The 25,622-nt window shown below is 32.0% G+C and overlaps 2 protein-coding genes across 4 annotated transcripts in view; one reads left to right on the top strand and one right to left on the bottom strand.

Moving 5' to 3' along the window:
* LOC109538245 (lethal(2) giant larvae protein homolog 1) overlaps nt 1-11,498 on the top strand; it is a 29,418-nt gene extending 17,920 nt beyond the window's left edge. The window contains exons 6-24 of one of the 2 annotated variants that reach the window (XM_019905385.2): nt 1,480-1,718; nt 2,072-2,125; nt 2,510-2,756; nt 2,933-3,046; nt 3,312-3,449; nt 3,537-3,652; nt 4,708-4,885; nt 4,943-5,131; nt 5,195-5,316; nt 5,372-5,549; nt 5,611-5,752; nt 6,348-6,547; nt 6,604-6,781; nt 6,918-7,025; nt 7,254-7,380; nt 7,868-7,973; nt 8,073-8,219; nt 8,510-8,550; nt 9,948-11,498. In XM_019905385.2, coding sequence (XP_019760944.2) covers nt 1,480-1,718; nt 2,072-2,125; nt 2,510-2,756; nt 2,933-3,046; nt 3,312-3,449; nt 3,537-3,652; nt 4,708-4,885; nt 4,943-5,131; nt 5,195-5,316; nt 5,372-5,549; nt 5,611-5,752; nt 6,348-6,547; nt 6,604-6,781; nt 6,918-7,025; nt 7,254-7,380; nt 7,868-7,973; nt 8,073-8,219; nt 8,510-8,550; nt 9,948-10,037 — 2,714 coding nt within the window. In that variant the 3' untranslated portion in view covers nt 10,038-11,498. The remainder of the gene's footprint in view (nt 1-1,479; nt 1,719-2,071; nt 2,126-2,509; nt 2,757-2,932; nt 3,047-3,311; nt 3,450-3,536; nt 3,653-4,707; nt 4,886-4,942; nt 5,132-5,194; nt 5,317-5,371; nt 5,550-5,610; nt 5,753-6,347; nt 6,548-6,603; nt 6,782-6,917; nt 7,026-7,253; nt 7,381-7,867; nt 7,974-8,072; nt 8,220-8,509; nt 8,551-9,947) is intronic. The other variant, XM_019905386.2, reaches the window with a different exon arrangement.
* A 113-nt stretch (nt 11,499-11,611) lies between these two features.
* Nucleotides 11,612-25,622, bottom strand: part of LOC109538249 — a 32,745-nt gene continuing 18,734 nt past the window's right edge. For both annotated transcript variants that reach the window (XM_019905396.2, XM_019905395.2), the window contains one exon: nt 11,612-18,844. In XM_019905396.2, coding sequence (XP_019760955.2) covers nt 17,859-18,844 — 986 coding nt within the window. In that variant the 3' untranslated portion in view covers nt 11,612-17,858. The remainder of the gene's footprint in view (nt 18,845-25,622) is intronic.

The following is a 25,622-nucleotide window of genomic DNA, read 5'->3' as shown; positions in this document are numbered from 1 at the left end:
CAGCTTGTTCAACAAAGTAACCAAAATATCAAATTAATATAAACAAAAATGTTTTCGGACTTGGTTAGAATAAAATTGCGCTTTACACGCACGTATTTTCGCTTATCTTTTAGTATTGCGTTCTGATATTGATTTATTCATCCTGTGTTGTTCATCTCTTTTTACGTTCATTTGAGTATACATAGTTCAGCGAGTATTAAATATTTTTTTATTGCGCTTCATGCAGTGAGTCACTTAGGCTTGAATCGGCAATTGGCCCAAAGAATGAAATGGCAGAAATGTAACTCTTTATATACTCTGTTTGAGTTTTATAGTCAATTAATTGATTATTTTTATCATTTACCTCTTATATAACTCTACCATTATTTGATAAAGTTTAAACTTAATCACCCTGTAGATCAAAATTGAGAGCAAATTCTATTATATTTAGTTTATATGATAAAAGTAAATATTTGTTTTTATTATGCTACATACAGTGTGAGTCACTTAAGGTAGAAACCGGCATTTTAGCGCAAATCAAATGGTACAAATGGAACTTTTTATTATATATTATTTTTTATACAAATAAACTCTGTAGTTTTACCTTCAATTAATATGTGATTTTTAGCTTCATGTTAAAAGTTCAAATAGGTAGAGAATCGTGTAACTTTTAACACAAACATTGTCGGAAAAGCCCCGTATGTGCGCAATAAATGCGATTCTCTGTTTTCGGAACAAAGGGTATAAACAAAATAAGGAGACACTATTCTAACTTCTTTTGTGCCAACCACCAGTGGTGCCCTCTCTCTGACTTTGCACGGACTTTTCAAACCACCCTCGTAACGTGTCTTGCGGAGTGCCATTTTCAATTAGAAAAAAAAAATTTGACAGATTAAAAATAGAAATTAAACCTTAATTAATTTTGACACAGCAGCAAACAATGGAATATCTATAATATGATAATAATGTTAATACATATGTATAAATAAATAAATAAAACGTATTACATCAATTTAAAAGTTCTTATTTAATTAGAAAGACATAAAAACGGTACCTCAGTCAGTTTAAAAAGTACGAAACTTAGTTTTTATAAATGCAATCCAATATGATCATAAATAAAAGTTCATCGACACTTCCAGGGAAATTTTCCAAATAAGGCATTTAACTGTAAATGGCCGAAAGTATGGCTAAATTTAACAAAAATATAACAATTGAAACAAACTGAAAGGGATTCTTTGGCGATTGATGCCGCGAAAAAAATCCCCTTCAGTTCAGAATTTTCGGACACGAAAAACTCTTCAATTCAAACAAAAATATACCCAACAATAATATTAAGAAAAGTAATAAAAACTATTTTTAGTCGATAGAGCTGGTGTTGTTATCTTATACTGACTCATAAAATACCTTGACTATATAATTGCCATTACACTAAATTTTATTATTATTCGGCAGCAAAAAGATTTAGTTATAACTGAAGATTTTTTACTCTTTTCCAACTAGGTAGCTATATGGAATGGAACGTAACAATGTCGGATAAGCCCTGTGGAGAACCTGTTAGTACTTACGGCCCCTACGCGTGTAAAGCAATTCCTAAACTTTTGGCAAGAGAATTAAATGGAGAGGAATTGTTGGTGTTTTCTGGCGGATTGCCCAGAGGAAATTGCGGCGAGAAGTATTCCGTTTCTGTCATTCATGGGGAAAATAATGAGAATCATGTTGCATTCGATTTCACCAGCAAGGTAAGCGAGGTTTTAATCCAATTTCTGGTCAAGCATCTACATATAATTTGCACTAGCACATGATTTAAGAAATATTGTCTATTAACTAACAAATTTGTTCAATTTTACCGATTTACGTGTTTTGATTCAATAGTGAAACCCCAAAACGCCTCGTTTTGTTTTATGTGTTTTTTACATCATGTATATATTTGATTGGAAATAAACCGTTTATAAATCAAGAAGTCTGATAAAACAGACTATTTGGGCTTTCAAAAATCCACACATCGCATTTTTGCAAATCGGTCAAAATTTATTGCATTTGTAGTTTAATCCAGTACATAGAGATTGTTTGATAGCTCTTCTCTTTGTGGCAGATCGCGTGTGAAAAAAGCGATAATGAAAGCGAAGATGAGCAATACGGCAATAAGGTATAAATCATAGACTACGGTTTTCTTTTCACAGAACTGTGTTTTGATTTTATTTTTCTGCATGGATGTTTCCATAATGTTATCGAAATTTTTGCTTTTTTTAATAGATATTTTGCATATTTAGATATAGTAGCATGGATGTAAGTTGTTTTCGTGAAAGTGTTGGCGTTCTAACAATAAAACTATTTTAATCAAATTTCCGATTTCATAAATTTAACCTCTTTAAAATGATGTGTGTGGACATGTATTTACGCACACATTTTTTGTTACTTACATACACATTTTCAACTACGGATTTATTTTCTTGTAATTGTAATTCCGAAACAATTCTTCAGGGCTGCAAACTTTATTGATAAATTTCTTTACATTCCAATTTTATTATAGGTAATCGATTTCATCCTTATCGATTCTCGAACAGAGGACGATCCAGACAATGATTCTACTGAAGGCCAAGAAGGAGCTCTTACTAATGGCACGTCCACCACCAAAGGACAACCGGAAGCTCTTATCGTGTTAGCCGAAGAGGAATTGGTCGCCATAGACCTATTGAGTAAAGGCTGGAAAATGATGAGTTTGCCCTATTTGGTAGCTCTGCACTCTTCAGCTGTGACTTGTAGCCAATATGTGTCTGGTAAGTATTTAAAAGCAGCTTTTCACGGCTGAAAAGCTTGAATTAGCAGACTAATAAATAAATTTAAGATGAATAGATTCAAGAACCCCGGTCACATGTTTATTTTATCTAACTATCACACGTTTATTATCTATAATTAGTACGAGTATCTATAATCATTTCTTGCAATTTTCCAGACATTCCAGACTCTTTATGGGAATATTTGAAAGACGCTGGAAGAGCACAAACCAGCCATCTCTACTCAGATAGACCCTGGCCTATAGACGGTGGAAAGCTCTTGTGTGCAAAAGGTAAAGATCGTACTTCTGATCAATAAGTTTGCGGCAATATTTCGTAACACATTCTACGGTTACTTTTTTGGCCAAATATATTTTTTTAGTTAATTAACGTGTTTATTTTCTAAGTAATGACTTTTTGCTTCTACTAAATGCATAAAATGGTTAACTGGAATAATATTAAAATTATTCCTCGATTCTCTAAAGAATGTGTAAATTTTGTATTAAATTATTAATTTACAAGTGTGGTCGACGTTTATTAATTTTATCTTTACATTAGGCACAACGCCGAAAAGAGAACTGTTGCTAACTGGCCACGAAGATGGTACAGTTCGATTTTGGGATGCTGGCGGAGTCACGTTGACTCCAATGTACAAATTTGGAACTGCTCAATTTTTCACCGGCGATGATTTAGATGGTAAGTTTTTGCAATGCAATTATGTAACGAATTTCAATCCAATATTTGCTCAACAATCAATATAAAAATGTTTTAAATGAACGGTAGATGTTCCGCCACCTAGCCAAGACCCAGATGAGGAAACCGAAGATGAATGGCCGCCTTTTAGGAAAACCGGCATTTTCGATCCCTACTCGGATGATCCGCGACTGGCAGTAAAACGGGTAAGATTTTACTTGTTTGCGTAACTCTTTATTTAAGCTAATAGAATTTCCAAGTTAAACCACTCATATTTGGAATAAAAGATTTTTTTTACGTTCACAAAAGACTTGCGCCTATTTATTGCGAAATTCCCCATTTACGTGCAAAAATGACGTGATATGAGTGATATGATTATAAGTGCTCAACAAAATAAACGTTTCACGGCCACATTTGCCTTAACTTTGGAATTGGATAAATTCTGATTGCTTAGATGGATTTGGTTTCGGTTTGAAGCGTTATGGAACCCCATTTGTTTTGTGTTAGTACATGTTTTGGCCAAAATTACTAATAACATAAATTTTCTACAGGGCGGCAAATTAAAACAATTTGGAAAGTTTAGTGGGCTAGTTTTCCTACTTGGACAAAAAAGGTTGTTTTTGGATCTCAACACTAAAAGTTTAAAGGAAAACCAAATAGCTCGGAACGGTGTTTAAATTTTTTTTACTGTCTCTTCTATTTGGTTTATTTCGTTTTTTACAATCTATTCACAAGGTGGTTTCAAAAAATCAACTTTTTGGCTCTAGAAGCCAGATTTAAGGCGTAAATTCGATTTACAGTTCAAATACGTTCAAGAGAAGAAAATGATCACTGTAAGACCAAAAAGTTAATTTTTTAAGACCACTCTGTAAATGAACGAGGTGAATGGAAAATTCGAAAACCTTTTTCTAGATATGAGGTTTATCTTAATGCTTCTGGTGTTGAAATGCAAAAAAAACACATTTTTTTGTCCTACTGAGAACAAGCGAAAATGTCTCCAATTTTACATTGTTTCATTTGCCACCCTGTAGAAACTTTATCTGTCGCACTAATCTTTTGCAACAACCACGCACTAATCGAAAAATAATAGCACTAAATAACGCTTAGAACAGAAATCAATTCGCTCTAAGCAGTCGCGATTTATCCATTTCCAAATTTGTGAGTGTAACGTTGATTTTGTTAAGCAGTTTATTATGATTCCAAATACTTTAGGTCAAGTGCTGCTCAAGCATCACAAGTGATACTTTATTAACCTTTTTAGGTCGTAATGTGTCCTCTTTCCGGAACATTGGCAGTTGCTGGAACGGCGGGCCAAGTTATAATAGCTAAATTCGATACGGAAATTCTTGATGGGCCACTCAAGGTTGTTACAATGAACATTGTCAGTGATAGAGACGGATTTGTATGGAAAGGACACAGTCAATTGGCTCCAAAAACCGGTACTAATTTTATTTGTTTGTAATTAACAAGATCCATCACGTATACTTGCAATGTAGGAGATATTCATCAAGTGAGGGGATTCCAAGCGTCTACATTACTTCAGTTGCATCCACCCGCTGCTGTGACTTGTGTAGTTCTGCACGCTGATTGGGGATTAGTGGCTGCAGGAACTGCTCACGGGTTGGCTTTATTGGACTACCTCAAAGCCAAACCAGTAATAGTAAAGTGCACCCTGAACCCGAATGGTACGACTTACGCTGCTATACTTTTCAAATCCTGGCAACTAATTAAAACAATTCTACGTTTAGATCTCACTGGTCAAGGTGACGCACCAATTACCCGGCGAAAATCGTTTAAGAAATCCCTTAGGGAGTCGTTTAGAAGACTGAGGAAAGGACGCTCAACTAGGCACAACAAAGAAGATAAACAAGTAATAAAAAATATAAGCAAACTCTAACTAGATGTTATAAAATTGTGTTTTCCAGCCCGCACCCGTACCTAACTCTCCTCCAGTAAGAAAACCTCCGCAATCCAACGAACAAGGTGAGTTCAGTCCTTTGGACGCCAAACCCGTAGAGAGACAAATCGAAGCTAGACCTGCCGAGGATTCCATGGGCTCATTTGTTCGATGCTTGTATTTTGCCAGAACATTCCTTATTAATGGTAAGTCAATTTACATCCTTTAGAAACGCTTTCGGGGATAAAAATATTTCCTTTTTTTTAGTGCAAAACACAATTCCGACTCTTTGGGCCGGCACGAATAATGGCACAGTTTATGCTTTTACCATCACAGTACCTTCAGCATCTAAACGAGAATCAGACGATGTTATGTGTCATTTAGCCAAAGAGATCCAATTAAAGCACAGGTAAAAATAAACGTTTTAAGAGTTAAGCGTTCAGGATGATCCAGATTTAAATGCCATATGGGGATTTTCTATGATCAATTAATATTAAGCAATTTCTAGAGGTTCAGCTCAATGAATGTGAATCAATTGAATATAATTATCGGGCAGACAAGTTAGGTTGCTTATCTATAAATGAGACGCATAGTATGACTGACTTATTTGTCTTGTTTTTTGTCAAGTAATCGCATTTATATGCATTTGTTTATTTATTTACCTACTTAAAAACGATTCTTTAAAATGCGCAACAGATATAAGTATTTATCGCCAGCTAAATAATTTTTTGACTCATTTTTAGTTTCAAGCGTTTTTAGTGTCGATATAGATAGAATATGATCATTTGTACACATAATCACAGGGTAATTATTTAAAGAAATTATTCAGCTCTAGATCGATCATTGGGTGCCACTTGAAAACGAAAATAAATATCCGTCGATATGTTATTTCTACTTAAACTTACATAAAAAAAGTTTTATTCATAGTACATTTTTTCATTTATTCAAGTCGAAGGAAAGTATGCTGACCAGTCATTTGATCTACTGAATAATTTTGTCTGCAGGGCGCCTGTTATAGGCATCGCAGTACTGGATGGTTGCAACAAACCATTGCCAGAACCCCTCGAAGTAGAAAAAGGAGTTTCCCCACTTCCCGATACAACACAAGCACACAGAGTAATAATTGCTTCAGAAGAACAGTTCAAAATCTTCACTCTGCCTTCTCTGAAACCTTACTGTAAATATAAGCTGACCGCCCATGAAGGTATCTATTTTTGCTCTGGTTCTGTGCGGGATAATTATGGATAATTAAATTCTCAGGAGCCAGAGTCCGAAGGATGGCGTTCGCGACTTTCTCGTGCACTTTACCAGAAGACAATTCAAAACATTCCGAAGTAGATCTTTTGTGCCTTACAAATATGGGCGATTGTGTCGTGCTTAGCATTCCCGATCTGAAACGACAGCTCAATGCGGCAGCAATTAAAAGGGAAGACATTAAGTAAGCAATAAATATTTTTAATTGTGTTAAATAAATATACTACACACTTAATTTAAGTATATTTCTTAAATTTCTAAAAGTAAGCTACTTAAGTGTTTATGTGTTGCCAACAGTTAATAGTTAATACAATTTTCAGTGGAATTTCATCTCTAGTCTTCACAAAAACAGCCGAAGCTCTGTATCCGCATTCGTCTTCCGAGTTGCAAAGGATAAGTTTATCTGCCACTGCAATAACACAAGCCAGGTAATAGAAAATCGAATTTAAATAAATCGCTCAACCCGTAGTAGTTTCAAACATTTAAAAAATATATCAATAATTATAGAACTGTTAAATAAATTAATTAGACGTGGTGCAATTGTTTGAAATTTAAACCACAAAGAGATCACTGAGACAAGCATGAAAAAACTGAGAACACGAAAGAAAAAAACAGTTAGGAGAGTTTTGAACTAATATGTTTCTATTTTTTGTTAGGTGTTATTTGCCAATACCCAACGACAGTGAAAATCCTGAAGCAGAGGGCGACAACAATACCAGCACAGAAGAAGCAATTGAAGCCCCTTTAGTGAATGGAGCCGTCGATTCTAATACACTGGAGAAGGTACTTAACACCCAATGACTCAAGCTTGTTAGTGAGCTGAAAAATTTTGGCAATTTGAAAAGTTATTTTAAAACCGTTTTCATTACTGTAAATTTGTACAAAATAAATGTAATCATTTACTTTTAACTATTCAAAAAAAGTGGAATGTTCCGCCATGATTAGTCCTTATCCTATTTAACTATGATATTTTATGAATAAAATGTGCTGTCCTGATGGTTTAGAACTAAAAATATTTAACTGAACTAAATAAAAATTGCGTGGTTAATAGGGGAAATAACAGTGTGTCGTGCACTGTATATAACCTGATTAATTTATCAAACATCCAAATGAAAGTGTATAAAACTTTATAATATTGGTCCAGATATTTTAAACTCGCAGTGAAAAAAATGCAAGGGTGCCGATGACGACATTGTATGAAAGGATTCTATTAGGATTGCAAAGAAAGGCAGACATTGAGGAGGAGTCTATAATTATTATTTTCATGTAGGTGGATGAAGTTCCAGAAAATGGGAACGAAACGCCGCACAATGTAACTGTATCCAGCAGCGTGGGCGATATCACAATAGACAGCGTAAAAGATCATCTTGGCTCAGGTACGATCATGAAACATTGAGTGTTAATTATTTATTGTAGCTGGGGCAAATGAATATGTTGTATGTTAAGCTTCTTTTCGGAATCATGAATACTTTCAGGCGATGAACTAAACCGGAGAATATCAAACTTGCAAGTGACTAAAACAGTAACGACCATTATTAGTAGTAGTAGTAGTACCCAAGGTGAGGAAGTGTCCAGCAATACAATTGCATCTACCGCTACTACAACAGATCAAGAAAGTAATGGTAAGTACCTATGGGCTTTTTGATAGTTTGCTGAGAAAGGGTTTGAAAATTTGTTTTTTTATTGCAATACTCATGTACAATTAAATTTTTAAAATTGGTCTGTTTTTCATATTTGCTAATTTTTTTGAATAATTTTTACTCTTTTGTATTGCTTTGTACAGTTCAAGCTAAATATTTGTTTTACCTTGTTTCGTTCTCTATGTAGATTAATTTTGTGTTTTACTTGTGCTATTTGCTGTTTATTTTTCTTCATGGCTTTATGTGTTGTTTTTATTCTTGCTTGTTTGTAGTCATAGAAAAGCACAGCCAAGGAAACGGACCGCGTTTGGAGGTTAGATATATTATCTTTTTTTAGCTTGTATACTAGTGATAATCAATTGCACTTAGATAAAATGCACTAATTTTCTTCTAAAGAGTATTTACACCGATCAATCTATTCGTTTTCTATCTAGAAATTAGTTTTTATTTGCAAGTGTAAGAAAAAATTGTTTTCAAACTATTAACTTTAATTATAAATACTATGAATAAAAACTATAAATAATTCAATAAATTTCTGGCCCATATTTGAGTAGTAAGTCGAGATCACGAATAAATTGATTGACTCTTAAAGTCGGATTCTTACTAATTTAAGCTCTTGACATGTTGCTTGTAAAATACCCAATATTTACTGATTTGAATCTTAAGTTAACTTTACATTGATTACAATGTACGAGGTTGGTCAAAAACATTTTTGGGCCGTTTATGGTGAGTATTATTTAATTTAAAAGATTAACTAAATGTATACAGTAAGGATACAAATTCAGAGGTTTGTTTTCTGGAAATTCCTCCAAATACTTATATTTTTATTTTTGTGTGTCTTTTGAATTGTTGTGCGACTTTGAGCCAGGTTTCTTATACATATTTTCAACAGTTAACGATAATTTTACTATTGAATATAGGAATTACTGAACCGTTATTAATGTGATTTTATTATCAAAAATAACAACAAAATCATTAACTTTTTACGATGTTCACTAATAACATCTAGACAATAAACGAGTCGATCTCTTGTTTCGCTTGCCACTTCAGTGCACGTTTTTAGATGGTTTTATTTCAATTTTGTCTCGAAATCTATTTTTTAAATCGTCACGTCTAATTTTCTGTTTGTTGAAGCGGAAGACTTACAAATTCTGTTAATATAAATTGTCTCATGATTTTAGGGTCGATAGTAACTAATAGGGTATATTTAAAAAATCGTTCAAAGATCTATTTCTTACTGTATACACACTATTTGATTTTGTTGCTGAAATTGAAATAATACACTTGTATACAAATTTTATTTTTATTTAAATATTTACTGATTTATTTAAATACAATTTATAATCGATTAAAATGTTGTTGTTCATGTTGTCATCAACCCATTACTATAACTTTTTTAGTGACGGAATTTAATTATAAGTTATAAGAAAGAAAGTACACATAATTCAAATAAATAATTTCAGCTGAAAATGCATGTATATCTGCAACTATCTGCTAGTTAAACCAAATAATACACTTTTTAACACAAAATTTTAAACTATTGTTATTCTTGAAATTCACTTTTTAGTATTTGGAACGCTTTAGTACCTTTACATACTAACCAGCTGATGGTAATTAGTTTTCCAAACACTGCACTTCTAAGCTCATTAACCAGCATACTTACACTTATTAAATCAAAATGCACAACATTTAATGTTCATTTCTTTTCAGACTAAACAAATTCAGGTTAGTGACTTACTACTACGAGCTCCCTTGGCTTTAGCAGAAGATGATGCTGAAAGCAATCAAGTCGGTGATTAGAATAAATTTGAATTTGGAACTGCAACGAGGCAACAGTAACATAAATACTAATACATTACACTCAAACAATTTAAAAATACCAGACAATCAAAAAATATCGTGTTTTCAAGCTAGATTTCTGATTTATAAATGGTGAATCGAAGTGTTTATGTTACTAGAGCTATGAAATTTACTTAATTTAATTGAGATGCTATTGTGCTTATTATTTTTTCCAAGTTTTTATCCAACTCGACTAGGACTATTAGGGAAATTCATAGTGAAATGAATATTAATTCAAACTGATCTTGTATCATAACATTTTCGTGTTTGCGAATATAGAATATAATACTGAAAGATAATTGATAAACTTAACAACCGTAATAAAGTGTGCACTTGCACACCCCTTGAGGCTCAATTAAATAGATACACATTTTAGTACAAATTCAAATACATTATTTTTTGGTTTTTGTATTATGTCCTACAATCGCATCAATAAAATACAATTTAGTTTGCCATATCAACCATATTCAGAGTTTCGTATTGAAAACTCTTTTGTGGCTAGCATTTTCTTTATTTTGAATGTTTTTTTACTTGTCAATTATTTATAGTATTATTCATGTACTTAGATTTATTTAGTGTTTATTAATGAAATATTTTAGGAATGGCGATGTGAAATGCTGGACATCCAGAAGTAGCAACAGAATTATTTTCAGCAATATAAATTGCATAGCATTTACAGTCATTAAAATGTCTGATTATGGTGTGAACACTTACTATGTACATGTTTAGAATTTGACTTGTTCGTGGTGTTATCACTCAGAACTTCCCACGGCGTCCTACAGCGAATTATTTAATTATAGTAAGTTTATATTTATTTCAAGGTATGCATTTCCAATTCATCGACAGCTTAAAGTCTACAGCATATTTAATTAAACTACTTGTTTTTAATCAGACTATTTTACTTTATTAGAAGAATTATTTAAATGTACATTATTCCAGCTTTGCAATTTTTATATAGTTTTAGGGTTAAGTTTTAAATTACCTCTATGATTATCTAAGCTTTTTTTTACGTAGAACTTCAAAAAAGGCTAGAAAACATATGAAAAATAATTTGCTTTCTTCGTTCGGATTTGTTATTGAAATATTTTTATCTAAGTTTTGAGAAAGTGTCATCTTTAGTTGGACTAGTCCAGCTATTAATCTCGTATTCTAGGCCTTTAGATGTTAATCGATTTTTAAACATTCAGCGACTTTTTATAAAACAAACGGTGGGGGTTACAGTTGTCAGTATGAGCGAATGTATGATATTTGCGTGTTTCGAATGTACTTAGATTTATACAGAATCTTTTTATGGCCTTAACTTTTGTTAATATTTTTTATATTCATAATCAGCTTTTGTATTAGAATCTTTAATATATTTATCAAAAGTAACTGCGGAAAACAGAAACATCACTGAATTTAATATATGTTTAATTGCTATTTTATCAGTTTTTGAAGAAGCCTACCTACCTTTTTCTTAATAATAAGCAGACTATACAAACTAAGTGATAATAATATTAAGGAATCTACTTGCATGAGAATAAAATAACGGAAACTATACAGGCACAGTATTTTTATTTTATGAACATTATAAACAATAAGTATATACAAACGTATAAAAGTTACTAAATAAACTACATTTGTATTTGAAGCAATAGGGCTAATTTATTCACAGTACAAAGTGAACTAAGAGATAAACTCAAAATTGTTATTTACTTTAATTGACTATTATCACTTAATAATTTACCCATATAAAGCTTTATATGTTACAGCGATTTATACAAGTTATAAAATGTGAAAATACCGCGAAGAACGAGCGGATTAAATTTAATTCTGTTTAAGTTGAGTGCTCATATTATTGAAACGATGATTTCGGATTTCTTCTCAATGGTTATACGATAAGTTATCATTTGGTGGTAAATGCTAATAATATTACATAGAAAATGTATTGACTAGAAGAATTGGTAAAATCGTCATTTAGACTGTATTCTACTCATATGTACGTAGGGTACGATGTACCTTTAAAATGCTCTCAATATGTTTTCCTGCATTATTTTAGAAAAACGTTTCAAAAATTGGTTTTGAAGTTAGTTTGAAAATTAGGTGGTGGTGAATATTTTATAAAAAACGAGTAAAGTAAAATGCATGAAATCTTCAGAATAAAAAATAGTGGCTTCACAAACAGAGAATCGAAACGTTTAGGAAGAACATTTCAAAGTTCTTTATTGGATTTAATGGGACTTTTGGACATAAATGCTCATTATTTTCGAGAAGATTAATTTTTAAAACATAGTTTTAGAAGATTATTTTTCTACTGTAATACAGAGCGTTAAGCAACCAAATATTCTTTTTATTTGAGCATTAATTTTTGTTTTTTTGTTGTCAATCTAAAAAATGACTATACCGAGATTTTGATTCTTTCTTTGTCGCGTTTTTATTCTTAGTTGCATTCACTCAGTTTTGAATTATAAAAGACATCAAGCTCATTATGTATTTTAAATTACTTCTCAATGTATAGCGGCTTAAATAGAAATAATGTTTTTTCAGAGCGCAATCAGAAACCATTCAAAATAGCAAGCATTCAAAAGCAATGAAAAAGCAAGCTAAATTTTGTGTTCACATTATTTGCTCTAAATCAACTTTATCTATATTCTCTGTCGATTTGAGATCGGGTAAATAAATGTATTTGCATAACACGCTTTATGCCAAGGAAAAATTATTAGTTATTGAAGATATCTGTTTTTGAATCTTCAAACGACAAGATTTGGATAGATCTAATAATTATAACACATATACTAAAAATGTGTGTACTTACAAAACCCTGTCTAAAATCAATTACATTTTGTAATAAAAACAAGAATTTCGAGTTAGGCAAATTTTATTTGCTTTTGCTTCATTTTCATCGCATTTTGTAATTCCCGTCAATAAAGATAAAATCTTGTTAGGTCGCACTTCATTTCATAATTCGTTTAAGCAGTAAACATTTGAATAGAGTACAGTCTTAATTGGCAATAAATAAAGAAGCAAGTATTGCGCAACATATTTTCTTATTAAAAGCATGTGTGTGTGTACGTCTAACTAAGTTCTTAATACTGTCGAGTTGAAAGAAACCTAACTGTGATTTCCAGATCGTTTTACAAGCATATTTTGATGATTAACTCAAAGTAGCCCACAAAGGAAAACCTGCTTATCGGCTAAATGATAGTAATTCGCTCAGGTTGCATGGTGTACCTACTTAAGTACAACGGTATTTCTATGAATGCCATTGTGATTTAAATTTTAAGAATTGTTTATCAACTAAATGACGAGTTGGCAAAGCCAATTTGATACAACATTTTTTTTACATTACAATTATTATTAAACATTCATAGAAATTTTACACATAATTGTGGCAAACTGTTTTTGACCTGTACATACATAATTCGCTCTAGGCTCTGTTATTATTCGATAGAAATTGAGGTGATTTTATTGTTATTTAACCACTGCTTTAGTACTTAAATCTGCCGAAAAAATCTGCTCTTCATTTGGAATTATTGTATAGAAGTTTTTTTTTTTTAATTAAATATGTTTAAAAAAAATGCGCTTGTGAAATAATCGAATTTCTGTCTTTGTTTAACTCAATTTTGGAAGGAATTCTAGTCATATTTTCAGTCAATTAATTTTTATTGTTCAATAATTTAAAATAAAACAAATTACGGCATTCTCGTGTATGACGTAATAGTGGATGTCTTTTTGTCCACCATCATCACATTCCTGTGATGACATATTTAACATCTACTTGACACAACCGTAGTGCTTATCCGGTAACTTTTACAATTTAATATCAATTTTAAAAAGTAATATACATTTGGAAGCATCAAAAAGTAAGTTAATTATTTAAAAGTTAATTTAAGTCACATTAACTCCATCAAGATTGCTCTATTCGCATTTGGTTAACATATTTCGCATATCTCAAGTGTAACAGGGCAGTTTCTCATTTCGGTTTTAATTCGAATCAAGCAATATATAGAACTTTCAAGAAGTAAAACATGTTTTCTCTACATATTAATCATAGTGATTAGCACTTAATTAGAAATTGATAATTAAACAGACTCGAGTCAGAAATCTGCTACTACTATCGAAAGAGTTTTAAGATTTATTCAGGCTTTCACGTGTATTTTATTAATTTCTTCCTGAAAATGTTTTTGAAATAAGCAAATTAAGCTTGTGGCTGATTTTTCAACGTTTAAATCATTCAAGCTTTTGCTTTAAACATTATTTGACAACAACCGTCAATCCATGTTTCTATCTCTGTTATTTACGCACGTCTTTACAGACTGACGAAGTCAAAGTGCTGGTTTTTTCAATTTCAAGTATAAAAAATTTAATGTCACGATTATTATCTCTTGATTTAAAATATTTTTTAATAATTTTTCAATAAATGTGGTCGCAACTCATCGACATTAGATAAGAATAGCGGTTATTTGATTTTGTTTTGATTTGATCCTTTTTTTTATTGTCAGCTTTTATTAAAACAACATACAATGCGTTGTATTTTAACAGTGCTTTTAGTAAGTGCGCAAATCCGGAACACTTGCAAGCAGAAAGCTACAAAGAGTGACACACGTACAAATTAATGCGAAAAATTATCTTTGTGCCTTCTTATGGAAAGGATCATTTTGTGTTGGTCGCAGGCCCACGAAACTGTTTTGAACGATCTTCAAGAATTTGCAGCAATACGTAAGTAATATTCATTATCCCGGATAAACAGTTGCGGTTTTGAGATCTACATATCGTGGGTTTAAAGCTAAAAGTGACCAAATCCAAAATTGCCGTACTTGTGTTTGTCGAAAGTAATTAAAAAAAAATTATATATTTGTCATAAAAACCGACGAGTCCCCCAAGGCCACAAAAACAGGTGCACTAAAATTTGTTTTTAATGGCCAAAAGAATTTTTATATAATTTTTGGCTCGGTTTAAAAGTGCATTTACCGAAAATTGATATTTTAGACTTGGCTAGTTTTAGATTTAAGCTCACGATTATTCACGATATATCACAAGCAGGTGTATTATTTGAAGTATGTGTAGATGGTAGATGTATTTGACTTGAAAATTACTGAAGGAAGGATTTTAATCAGATGGATCGATGTCTTATGTTCTTGTTACTTCTCATAATTTAGATTCATCAGAATTTATTTCATCATCGTCGTCAAATTGAAAGCCTTTTTTCTCATTTTCTCTTGACGGTTTTACTGGCTTAATTTGTATTTTCATATTGTGCTCCTTTTGTTCAATATTTAAAATTTGTATCTTTAGTTTGCGAGTTAGAAACGAAGCATTTCTGAACTCATAATTACGGCATTTTTATATTGGAAATTCCAAAAATCAGTTGGAAGCAATCAATATACATAAAGCAAACCAAAATAAAATGGAAGAATTTTAAACTTTCTGACCGAAAAACTGAACACGAGAATAAATTGCGTTCCTACATAATTTATCATCATTTTGCGAGACTAAATCAAACATTGCCGGTCAACTAGCTTGCATATCCGCTTTGCGGAGCCAAACTTAATTTAAACCACCCACTTCGAACAGTGTCTAATCTAAAATAATTGTTGAATATCTCATTCGCGTTAGGGCGGCCAATAAAACTATTAACATATTCAAATAGAGTAGGTATAAAAATAAATTAACAAGTTTACGGCCTATCCAAAATTCCATATCATACATTGACATCTCAGAAATCTTAAGAGATAGAAAGTCGGTTAATTTAGTCAAACTTGTAGCAGTTTCTTCGATGGTTATATAGTACAGGGATCTAGAAAGTTAACAGATCTATAAAACGTAGTTGAAGCACAGACAAGTGGAAAATAGTGGGTTCTTTGCCTAATTCTAGTGAAATGCTCCACTGTATGTATATGTACTAAACTCATGGAAAAATGGTTTAAGTTGTAAATGAGCGGCTTCTACAGCGCGTCATCCGAGATAGTTCGTTTATCAATCATCTGACCAACTTTAAGATAAAAGAGTGGTCACTAATTTTCTAAATAAAAATTGCTTACATCGGTGGTTATCGAAGTCTCATTACTTAGCCACTGGGATCTGTAGGCCTCAATCTGTGGACCTTTCAATAATTTTACCCTCATTGCGCGTCGGTTAACATAAAATGTTCTAAGCTACGAATTGGTAAAGTCAACCCTCGGATATTTCTTTAAAATTTTTTTTATCTTTTCTATTTTTTTAAATGTTAAGAATTGAGGAAAAGTGAAAAAAATAGTTTTTGCCGTCCAACACTGTGTTTGCTAAGAATTTGTCCCTATACTGTCGTTCTTCTCCAAATCTGCAAAAGTTTAATTTTTGCCAACACGTAAAAAAATGTGTAATCAAAAAATCGATACGCTCCCTGCTTTCGTTCCAACAGAACAATACAGTTGCGGATTGCCTTCTTTAGCAAATAATTCAAAAATAGTACAATGCAGGAGGAAAAAGTTTGCTCTTTATTGTACATCTTTTCATTAGGTATTTGTCGGATTTTTTCTAATACTTTCTAGTTCTTAATTTACACTTTAATAAGCAATTTATTAAATGTTTACTGTTCATGTAAAAGTATGCTTTCGGATCTAAGGATGTATCACGCTTATGGCGTCATTCGCTATAATAAAAACCATTTGGTTGAAATTAATTCAAAGTCAAGCAAAAGTAGTTGTTAGGCAGGAGAAACGATCAATTAAAACTTTGACTGATTTTAGACTTGACAAATTTAACGATTTTTGTACGAGGAGAGAGTGACGAATGAAATTATACAAACATTGTTATAAATGGTTCTACTAATTTTTTCTTAGATAAGTAGTATGATTATCAGTATTTACAAAATGATTACGCATTTAGTTTTAAAAATCCCATATTATACAGCTTTTTTTAAGTAATTCATACTCTACCTTAGCTAATAGCCTCAAGTCTCTCTAAACTACTATAATCACTAATTCATGCATTTTCACTCTATCTTGCTGTATTCCACAACTCACTGGAAGTACTAGTTTAACTTTCCGCTAGTTTTAATTCAGTTTTCCAAAAATAACTTGAAATGAAGAACCGCTGCTTATCGACGATTTTAAACGTGAAAATTTAATATAGTGTTTATATTATTTCAACATGGAATGACCCGAACGTCGTCAAAGGCTTTTTTCGAAAGAATTTTTGAAATTCGTTGAGTTGATTGAGTTCGATTGAGTTTTAAAATGTTATACGTATTTTTTATAAGCAACCGCAGTACACTTTAATGCATTTTATAACATCGTTTTTGTATTAGAATTTTTCTAATTCAACAAGCTTTTCAATTGTGAACTATTAACAAACTGAAGGTACAAAAAAGTCTTTGTAGCATTTAAACGCAATATTAAAGCATTTTCTTCATTAATTGACGATTTCTGAAACTTTTTGAAATACAATAGTTAATGAACGGAAAATTTGCGGTAAAAATCAAACTATTAATATTAAAAAAAAAAACTACAAAATATGACTAGAAATTTCGCATTTGAAAGTCTTAGCGTGATATAAGCACACCATAAAGTTTTAAACAAACGCAAAAATCGATGTTTGATGCTTCAAAATCAGTAAAATGGATGAATCTTTTTTTAAATACTTTTATTGCCAACTTGCAAGCTTAGAGCCACTAAGGCATCAAAAATAGTCGGCATAACCTGACTGAAAAAATTTGGAGTTTTCACATTGTTCTCATTATATTGCCCCGAAGCCCAACGAAGGGAAATCACAGTCCATTAACATACAAACTTAGAATTACCCTAAAAATAAACTTGTACTTTTTCACAACTCCGTCGTAATCACGTCTTGAGGTCTAAATCCTAACTGGTAAAAGTCATCTTCCAAGAATAGAGGAGATCCACTCATAAATTCCTTGCTGTTCTTCCACGCCACCGGGTCGAATTCAGATGATGTGTTTCCGACCAACGTATATTCAAACTTCCATTCTGGATTCAGTTCATTGTTTGAATATTTCTCATAATTCGTACTGAAGCCCTTAATGGCTGCGTTCTGTAAGCTCAGCGACGAGCCGAATGTTTGCTCAGGCTTGAAGGTACTCATGGTTGTGCTGCCACGAACTGAGTACTCCGGTTCGTCTACATCGCTTGGCAAAATCGGGGATTGTAGGAAATTGATCAGCTGAGCCACTTGAGGCTGAGAAGAATCGCTCATTCGTTTGTATCGTTTCAACGCCTTTTCGGCCCAGTCGAATAAATGCTCCCAGTCGTCTGGTATAACGACACTGTCAGGGGATCTATTGAGAAGTAACAGAATTTTGGCAAGATCTCGAACAACAGGTTTATAAACCCCAATGGCACTGTTATCTCCTTCTTGGTGTAATTGTCTCACCTGTTGCCTTGTTTCATTGAGCATATCAAGGTAACATTGAGAATAGGGCCTTAAAGTTTCCAGTTGTTTCACGAAATCTCTTCTCTCAGGAGTTTCATCAGTTTCGGAACTGGTATCGCTATTTACCACCGCTCGTTTTCTTCTAAATTTCATATAAACAAATGCTACAAAAAATAGTATCAAGCAAAGCAAAATTCCCGCAACAATTCCAGTGAGAATGGTCAGTGCGTTGGAGGATAAACCCAAGAAGTTCCCGTTGTGGCTGCAAACTATGCCCATGAAATCCACCATGGTACTCCAGTTTTTCGTGTATCCGAACGGGCATTCTTCAACACATCTTCTTGAAGGATTCACGATGAGTTTTGGACATTTTTCACATCCGTTTGAGCCGCATTGAAGACAGTCGGGTTCGGTGCAGTCTGTAAAGAGAAGAAATCAGAAATATAATATTTTCCATATTTGGCAGATTATAATTAACACAATGTTGTTGCATCATAAAACCGACATTATGGGAAGTCAGTCCTCAGGTTCGCGCCTAATAGAACATTAATTTCACGGAAACGGCGAGGTCGACAAACTTTATTTTGTTCTTCTAATGACCATTGCACAATACTAGACAAACATCAGGTTTAAAGTGGCCGTTCTTCGCCCAGCAGAAGGTACTGTTTGTTTTCTTCCTAGCGTCTAAAAGCAAGTGCATTCTTCGGATGGTGACAAAATGTTTTTAGAACCGCCTATTTTGAACAACACTTGCGAATCTAGAAGAACAGTAACCACTATTATAACAATTGGAGTTATAATATAAATAATATTTATATTCGTTCAGAATTCAGTGTGGTTATAGACGGTGTTCAAGATAAGAAGAGGGCTATTGAAAACGTTGGGCAAATAAAACATTTGAAACGGATTTTCGTTCTTAAGCAATAAAAAAAAGTTTGGCGTTGCCATCAAGGCTGCATTTAAATCGAGTACACTTTATCATAGTTACTTTGAGTCATTGTGAACACCAAAATATAAATTTGTATTTGAACGTTTCCTTTTCAAGAAACCATCAAGCAATTTTTTTATAATACTGTTGCGTTTACTTATTAAATAAATCAAAAATCTTTCTATATTGATTCAACTATATGTATCATGTTAATATTTACTTTTAGAAGGAAGCATTTTAATTTAATTTATCAATAAAAAAATTTTTTAAATTATATTTCGACAATTTTATAGATATATCGACTAATCTTGAAGATAACATGTTAATATTTACTTTTAGAAAGAAGTTTTTTAAATCGACATTCAAAGAATTTGGAATACCGACTAATTTTCTATTTTGGGACTTTTGCTATAATTTTATTTACGTTTAAATTGTTTTTTAAATTTTTACGATGAGTCAAAGAAGCTAAAGGATAATAACGAATACCTTGTGTAGTATCGGTATATTTAATACAAGAAAACATAGTGACTTCAGCACTTAAGCATAACAGATAATTTTTATGTGACAAATATTTATTTTAAAAAAACCATATAAGATTTAGAGTTAAAAAAATAAGAAATAAAAAAAAACTAAAAGTATCCTCCCTTCTTCCTTACCGTCTATCCCTTCTTTGTACAGTAATTTAAAACGATATGGTCACCGGACACGCAATATTAAAAATAAAAGCAATTACGTGTGTACACACTGGATACAATATAATGACACCCCCTTGTATTCTTTGCGCACATAATTCTAAAATATGAAAACATACTCTTGAATGAACATTTTTGCCAAGCGGTTTCAACAATTAGGTCATCATCATCATCAGATTAGAGCACCAAACTAATCATGGCCAAAAAAGGTCAAAATTCGTCAAAAAGTCACGTTGAAAGTTAGATTTGTAAAATTTGTAAAAAACGACATTAAACATTTTCACAAACAAGCGATTAAATACAAATAAAAATATATTTAGGTTAGAGTTATCAAAGCCGCTAATTTATATCAAGCTTTAACATTTCAGAAAAGATACTTAAAACGTGTGGGAATAAGGACTAAGAGGAAGACAAACGAGACAAACTGAAAAAAACTTCATAGTTACCATCGTTTTATAATTTAGATATTTTATTTTGATTGTTACATACTACAGAAAGTTGAAGAAGAAAATCTCAACATCAGGAAATTACTTTTGCCACCCCAAAAAAATCGTCCAAACAACGGTTCAAGAAATGTGTTTAAAATTACTTCTTCAGCCACATTCATTTACACTTTTTGTGATCAATAAATTCGCATTGAAGCGAAAATTATTATCAAGTATTTAACCCATTTAACCCTCGGTCAATATGTATTAATACCACTAGTTTCAAGCCTAAAAATGTATCTTTCTGTGTTTTTAAGCGAAATATGTATTCTGTTAATCCCGAAGATTTGATTTTGATTTGCATTTAATCATAAGTAGCTATCGGGCAAAGTTTGAATTTTGTTCCGTAAAAATTAAACTTTCAAACTGCGTAGTTAGGTTCCTTTATCATGTCAATTAATTGAAAGAAAAGGCGAAAAAAATACTTCAAATTGATGATGAATTGATGCAGCGATAATAATGCAGAATCACCACATGTTTTTAAAACTTGTTTAATGTACAATGTATAAACACGTCTAATGACAGGCGTTAATGCCTCCGGAAATAGGAATTAAATTACTGTCTGGTGAAAACTTCCAATTTATTACCTGCCTTCAACAGTAAAATGCGTAATTTCAAAGATAGACACCAAGTTTGCCACTGATTTTCAGTTGCAAACTGAGCATCCTCAACCATGTGGATAAAAGACTTAACTTAATCTGCTCGTCGAAATTCGTCAATAATCGTTCTCTTCTCAAACGTTATAGCATTCACATGATTCCTGATTCCCTGGTTGATTTATTTGGAGTTCAGATTATTTTAAAGAACATTTGACAACCCTCGGATCAATCTTAAATTAGAATGAAAAAAAGTGCCTGTAAATATCACTCTTTTGTGATAAAACGCTTCACTAGATTGAACTGCACAACATTTTATTTATTTTATAGAAATTTTTTTTTACTTTAAACTGCACTTAACTGTAAAATGCACAAAAATGTAAGAGACCTGAATGACGACTTTTTCTAAAAAAGGAACATTTTTTTGTGGTCTATACTTGATACAATGAACAATGAGTTATATATTCTCAACAACTCAAACTAAATTAATATATTATATTTAATTGATTAAATAATATAAGTTCGTCAACAATTGATTTTTATGTGTTACAATAGTTCAACAATCAGCAGTATTTTTTTAATGTGCAATGCTAATTAATTAATTCGTTCACTACCTACTGACCATCGTTCAGTAAAGTCGTACCTTTTCCCTGTAAAAAACGGTTGCCTTATATGGAATTATTCAATTAAAATACCCATTTTCAAGAAAAAAGCTTCCTGTATCCGAAAGGCTGCCATGGTACCTTGTCGGAATTCTAATTAACGCAGACGGGTTCTCAAAGGTTTAAAAAACGCATAAACAGGAAACATGTGCCCTCTTTAGAAAGATTACTTTAAAAGCGTTAAAAATTTGAAAGTGCACGTGTTTGTGTTTGATAACATCATATGCACTGTAGACTTCTGCTTATTATAAATAAATACAGTCGCGTTTTTGACAAAGTTTGTGTAATATACTCAAGGTGTGATTGGGGATAAGTGTGTAACTTAATGAGAAAGGTTGTAGTCATATGCTTTCCATAAATTTTATGATCGCATATTGTCTTTAGTATCGGTAAATTTAACACTTTTTGTTCACTGTATTCTTGGGCAGTTGCTTACAAAATTACGAAGATACCAACTAGTAGAAAACAGAAATGTTATCAACGGAAAACTCATCCTTGTTCGACATTCTTTCAGCTTTCACATGTGAGTGTCTTTAGAAATGTCCAACAAGCGTAAAGTGCAATTCAATAGTGGATTGCTTTAAGATATATTATATTTAGTTTGTTCCGCACTGGATCTTTTAATTTATTGTTCAAATATCAAGAAAGTGCCAATTGCAGATCCGATGAAAGTGTCTTTGAATATTTTACATTTACAACAATTTCTGAAAAACTATGTTTTCTCAATGTTCAAACATTTCATGCGGTTCTACGTGCTTTGAGGACGTTGTCTGCATAAAATGGCAGTAATTTTAAAATACTCATACTTTTCGAGACGTTTTGAATGTTACGTTATTTGCTTTGTGTGCCAGAAACACCCAGCTTAGTTTTGACCTTGATGATCAATTGGGGGCAATTAAAAGTTCAATCTAATTTTAAGTTTGGTTAACAGGTGCAGCTCAATTAAGCCATTAAAAGACACACATTTTGTTAAAATGTGTCTTTTAAACAATAATTTTTTGAAACTATATCTTTTAATAATATTTTTGTTTTCGGATAAGATTGTGGAGATGATGTGACAATAAAAAATTTTAACAATCTATTTTAGCAACATCTTTATAAAAAAACAGCAATTATAATGTTCTTTAAATGCCTTTAATGTATTCGTTTATGTATGTATATGTATATATAATTTATGCCATGAACAGAGTGGTTAAAATGTTTAAACATCTTTACATAATCGACTGGGACATTTACATATAATCGCATCATAATCAAGTCGTTTCACATGAATATTATTCATTCGTATGGTAAGTTGGATATGATTAAAAATCCATGCACTCGTTAATAACAACATCACCAAGCACTGATGATAATTACAGGCCGATAGGCTCATTATGATGCTATTGCGCTATTCATTTTGAAATGTGCTCACAGAAAACAAATTGATATAATTAACAATGCGGAAAAGTTTAAGAAAAAAAAACGAAAATTAACCGTTGTGATATTACTTAAGACAAACTGCTATACTAAAGTATATCAAAGGTTTATAATTGTCAAAGTGTGTTTATTTAAAAAAGCTTAGATCGATGCGATACTTTTTTGAAAAGGACCATATGGGAAAGCAATTAAGAATCGCATCCTCGTTTGTTAGACTGGTTTAAAAGATGTTTTACTTTGATTGAAAGTTGATATGTTAAAGCGAAAGTGGGTTCATAAATATTTTCTTTTTCTCAAAAATATCGATAATTTTTGCGGCATCTTGGTCATAACAATTTTTGCTTTAAAATATTAACATTGACTCCACTCCAGTAACCTTGCCACGAATCACACTGATGTTAATTAAGAATTATTTTCCATTCCACTTACTTTTTAAACAAGCAGGCAAGCAAGTGCCAGTTCTAGGAAGCATATATGATATTAGAGCTTTGCAAGATCAACTTGTTCCAACAACGTTAAAAAGCTCATAATTTTAGTTAGCAATCGATGGAATTTATTTGCCGGACAAGAAGAGAGTGTGTGCTTGAAAAGCTAATTACTCTTTCGGTTTACTATTATTCATTACATATTTTTTATTAAGTACACCACCCTAACTGTGTTTGCAAAATAACTACAAAAAGAAAATCAGCAATGTTGAATCATTTAAACTAAGCATTATTTCGTGTGTCAATATATTTTTTTCTCACTTATGGTATTTCCTTGGCTTTCATTTTATGTCTTGGTGTTAATTGCCTTCTGGTAACAAGAAGAACAACCATAGGTTAATGTCGTGAGAAATATTATCAAGAAGTACCCACCATATTGCAAATATTCTTGCTGGGTTAAATTTAAAGGATTCAGTTAATAAGTTTTAATTTGAATAAGAAAAAGCGCGCTGTGAGAGTTTTCCTATCGGATTATTTTAGACTCGCCAATCGTGACAATGTGTTGCCAGTTTCTAATCCTTTATTGACCTTTGCAAATTTTATTCTAAGAATTATAATTTTAATAACGAGTCCGTATACCTTACAAATGCATGCAAATTCAACATTAATGAATAAATCTGAATAACATTAATTTTTATGTTGCCGCCCTCAAAGCCAACTGTTAAAGTAGGTAACTATTCCGATATCTGCGGCAAATTTTTTGCTACTAAATTGCTGTTAACCGGAAATTGCCTCATGCAGCTTCCAAATATCTATGATTTTGGAAATGTGTATTTATTTACAATTTAAATCTTAATTTGCACTACATATACTTCGAATGTGTGTGTGCAGCCGAATCAAGAATTCACATTTACTAGTCAGAACCTGCACCAAAGCGGAAGTGTTTGAAGGCCAATTAGTTGCTACTGAAGCGATTACAATTGGATTACGTTTTAATCCGTTTTCGCTAGTTAGTTTAATGGCGCAAAAATCACTTTAACAACTGTAACAGTGCGTGAAAATATTGCCCAACTAAAAAGATTTCACCGACATCAGCAGTTTCACTTGAAAAATTCTTAATTGTGAATAAATCGGCAAGTCGGTGCCTACAATAAGCGTGAAAAGAGTTTCAACAAGCGAAAAGCGTATTTAATTGAATCAGCTTCCGGACGGACTTCTTATTCATTATTTCAGCCCCTTCAACAGTGGGTGTGTTTAGTGAAGCCTGATTTATTTGAATATTCATAGAAAATATATGAGTATTTCTACAGAATAGTAAAAAATTTCCACTAAATTTGTGTGTTTTTGAGCATCATTTTAGCAAGAGCAAAAGAGTCTTATTCAGGTTAAACCTGAATAGATTGTAGAAAACTAAAAAGAGTGAATTCTGAGCCAAATTTAACACGAAAAATTAATATAGTTTCATGATTCATAAAGATAGTTTTTCTCGTGTTTTTAACCACGTGCTATATACAGGATGTTCCATGTTTTATGTATGGGTCAAAAATGCTCATGCGTCTCATAAGTTGTCTTCGATTAATAATTTGCTTCTTTCCGATACATGTTTAGTTTCGATTTTCCCTTAATTCCCTTCCATACTGAAACCGGCTTACCCGGCTAACGATGCGTATACATGCAGCGGCTTTCAATATAAGGTTTAAAGTCATTTTTAAGACATTTTTTGCTTTACTATTCGGATTTACCCGGTATATTAACAATATTTATCAAGGGGTTTGATAATTACATTATAACATTCTTAGACATCTCCCATAGACATCCTATTAAATATTTCGGGCAAAAATATGTGATCATTAAAGTGGATTTGCATGTTTTTCGTTTAATTACCAAAAGTTTAATTTGCCAAATTTTCGCCTTATTCACTTATTGAGTTTCTACCTAGTTGGCGCCGTTTTTACCGCAAATAAAAGTTTGATTTGGAATAGAAAAATAT

The sequence above is a fragment of the Dendroctonus ponderosae genome, unplaced genomic scaffold, assembly GCF_020466585.1.
Source record: "Dendroctonus ponderosae isolate FM_Combo_2020 unplaced genomic scaffold, Dpon_F_20191213v2 Dpon_F_20191213_2, whole genome shotgun sequence".
NCBI classification, from domain to species: Eukaryota; Metazoa; Arthropoda; class Insecta; order Coleoptera; family Curculionidae; genus Dendroctonus; species Dendroctonus ponderosae.
The sequence above is the reverse complement of the archived record's forward strand: the minus strand, read 5'-3'. Positions and strand labels throughout refer to the sequence as shown.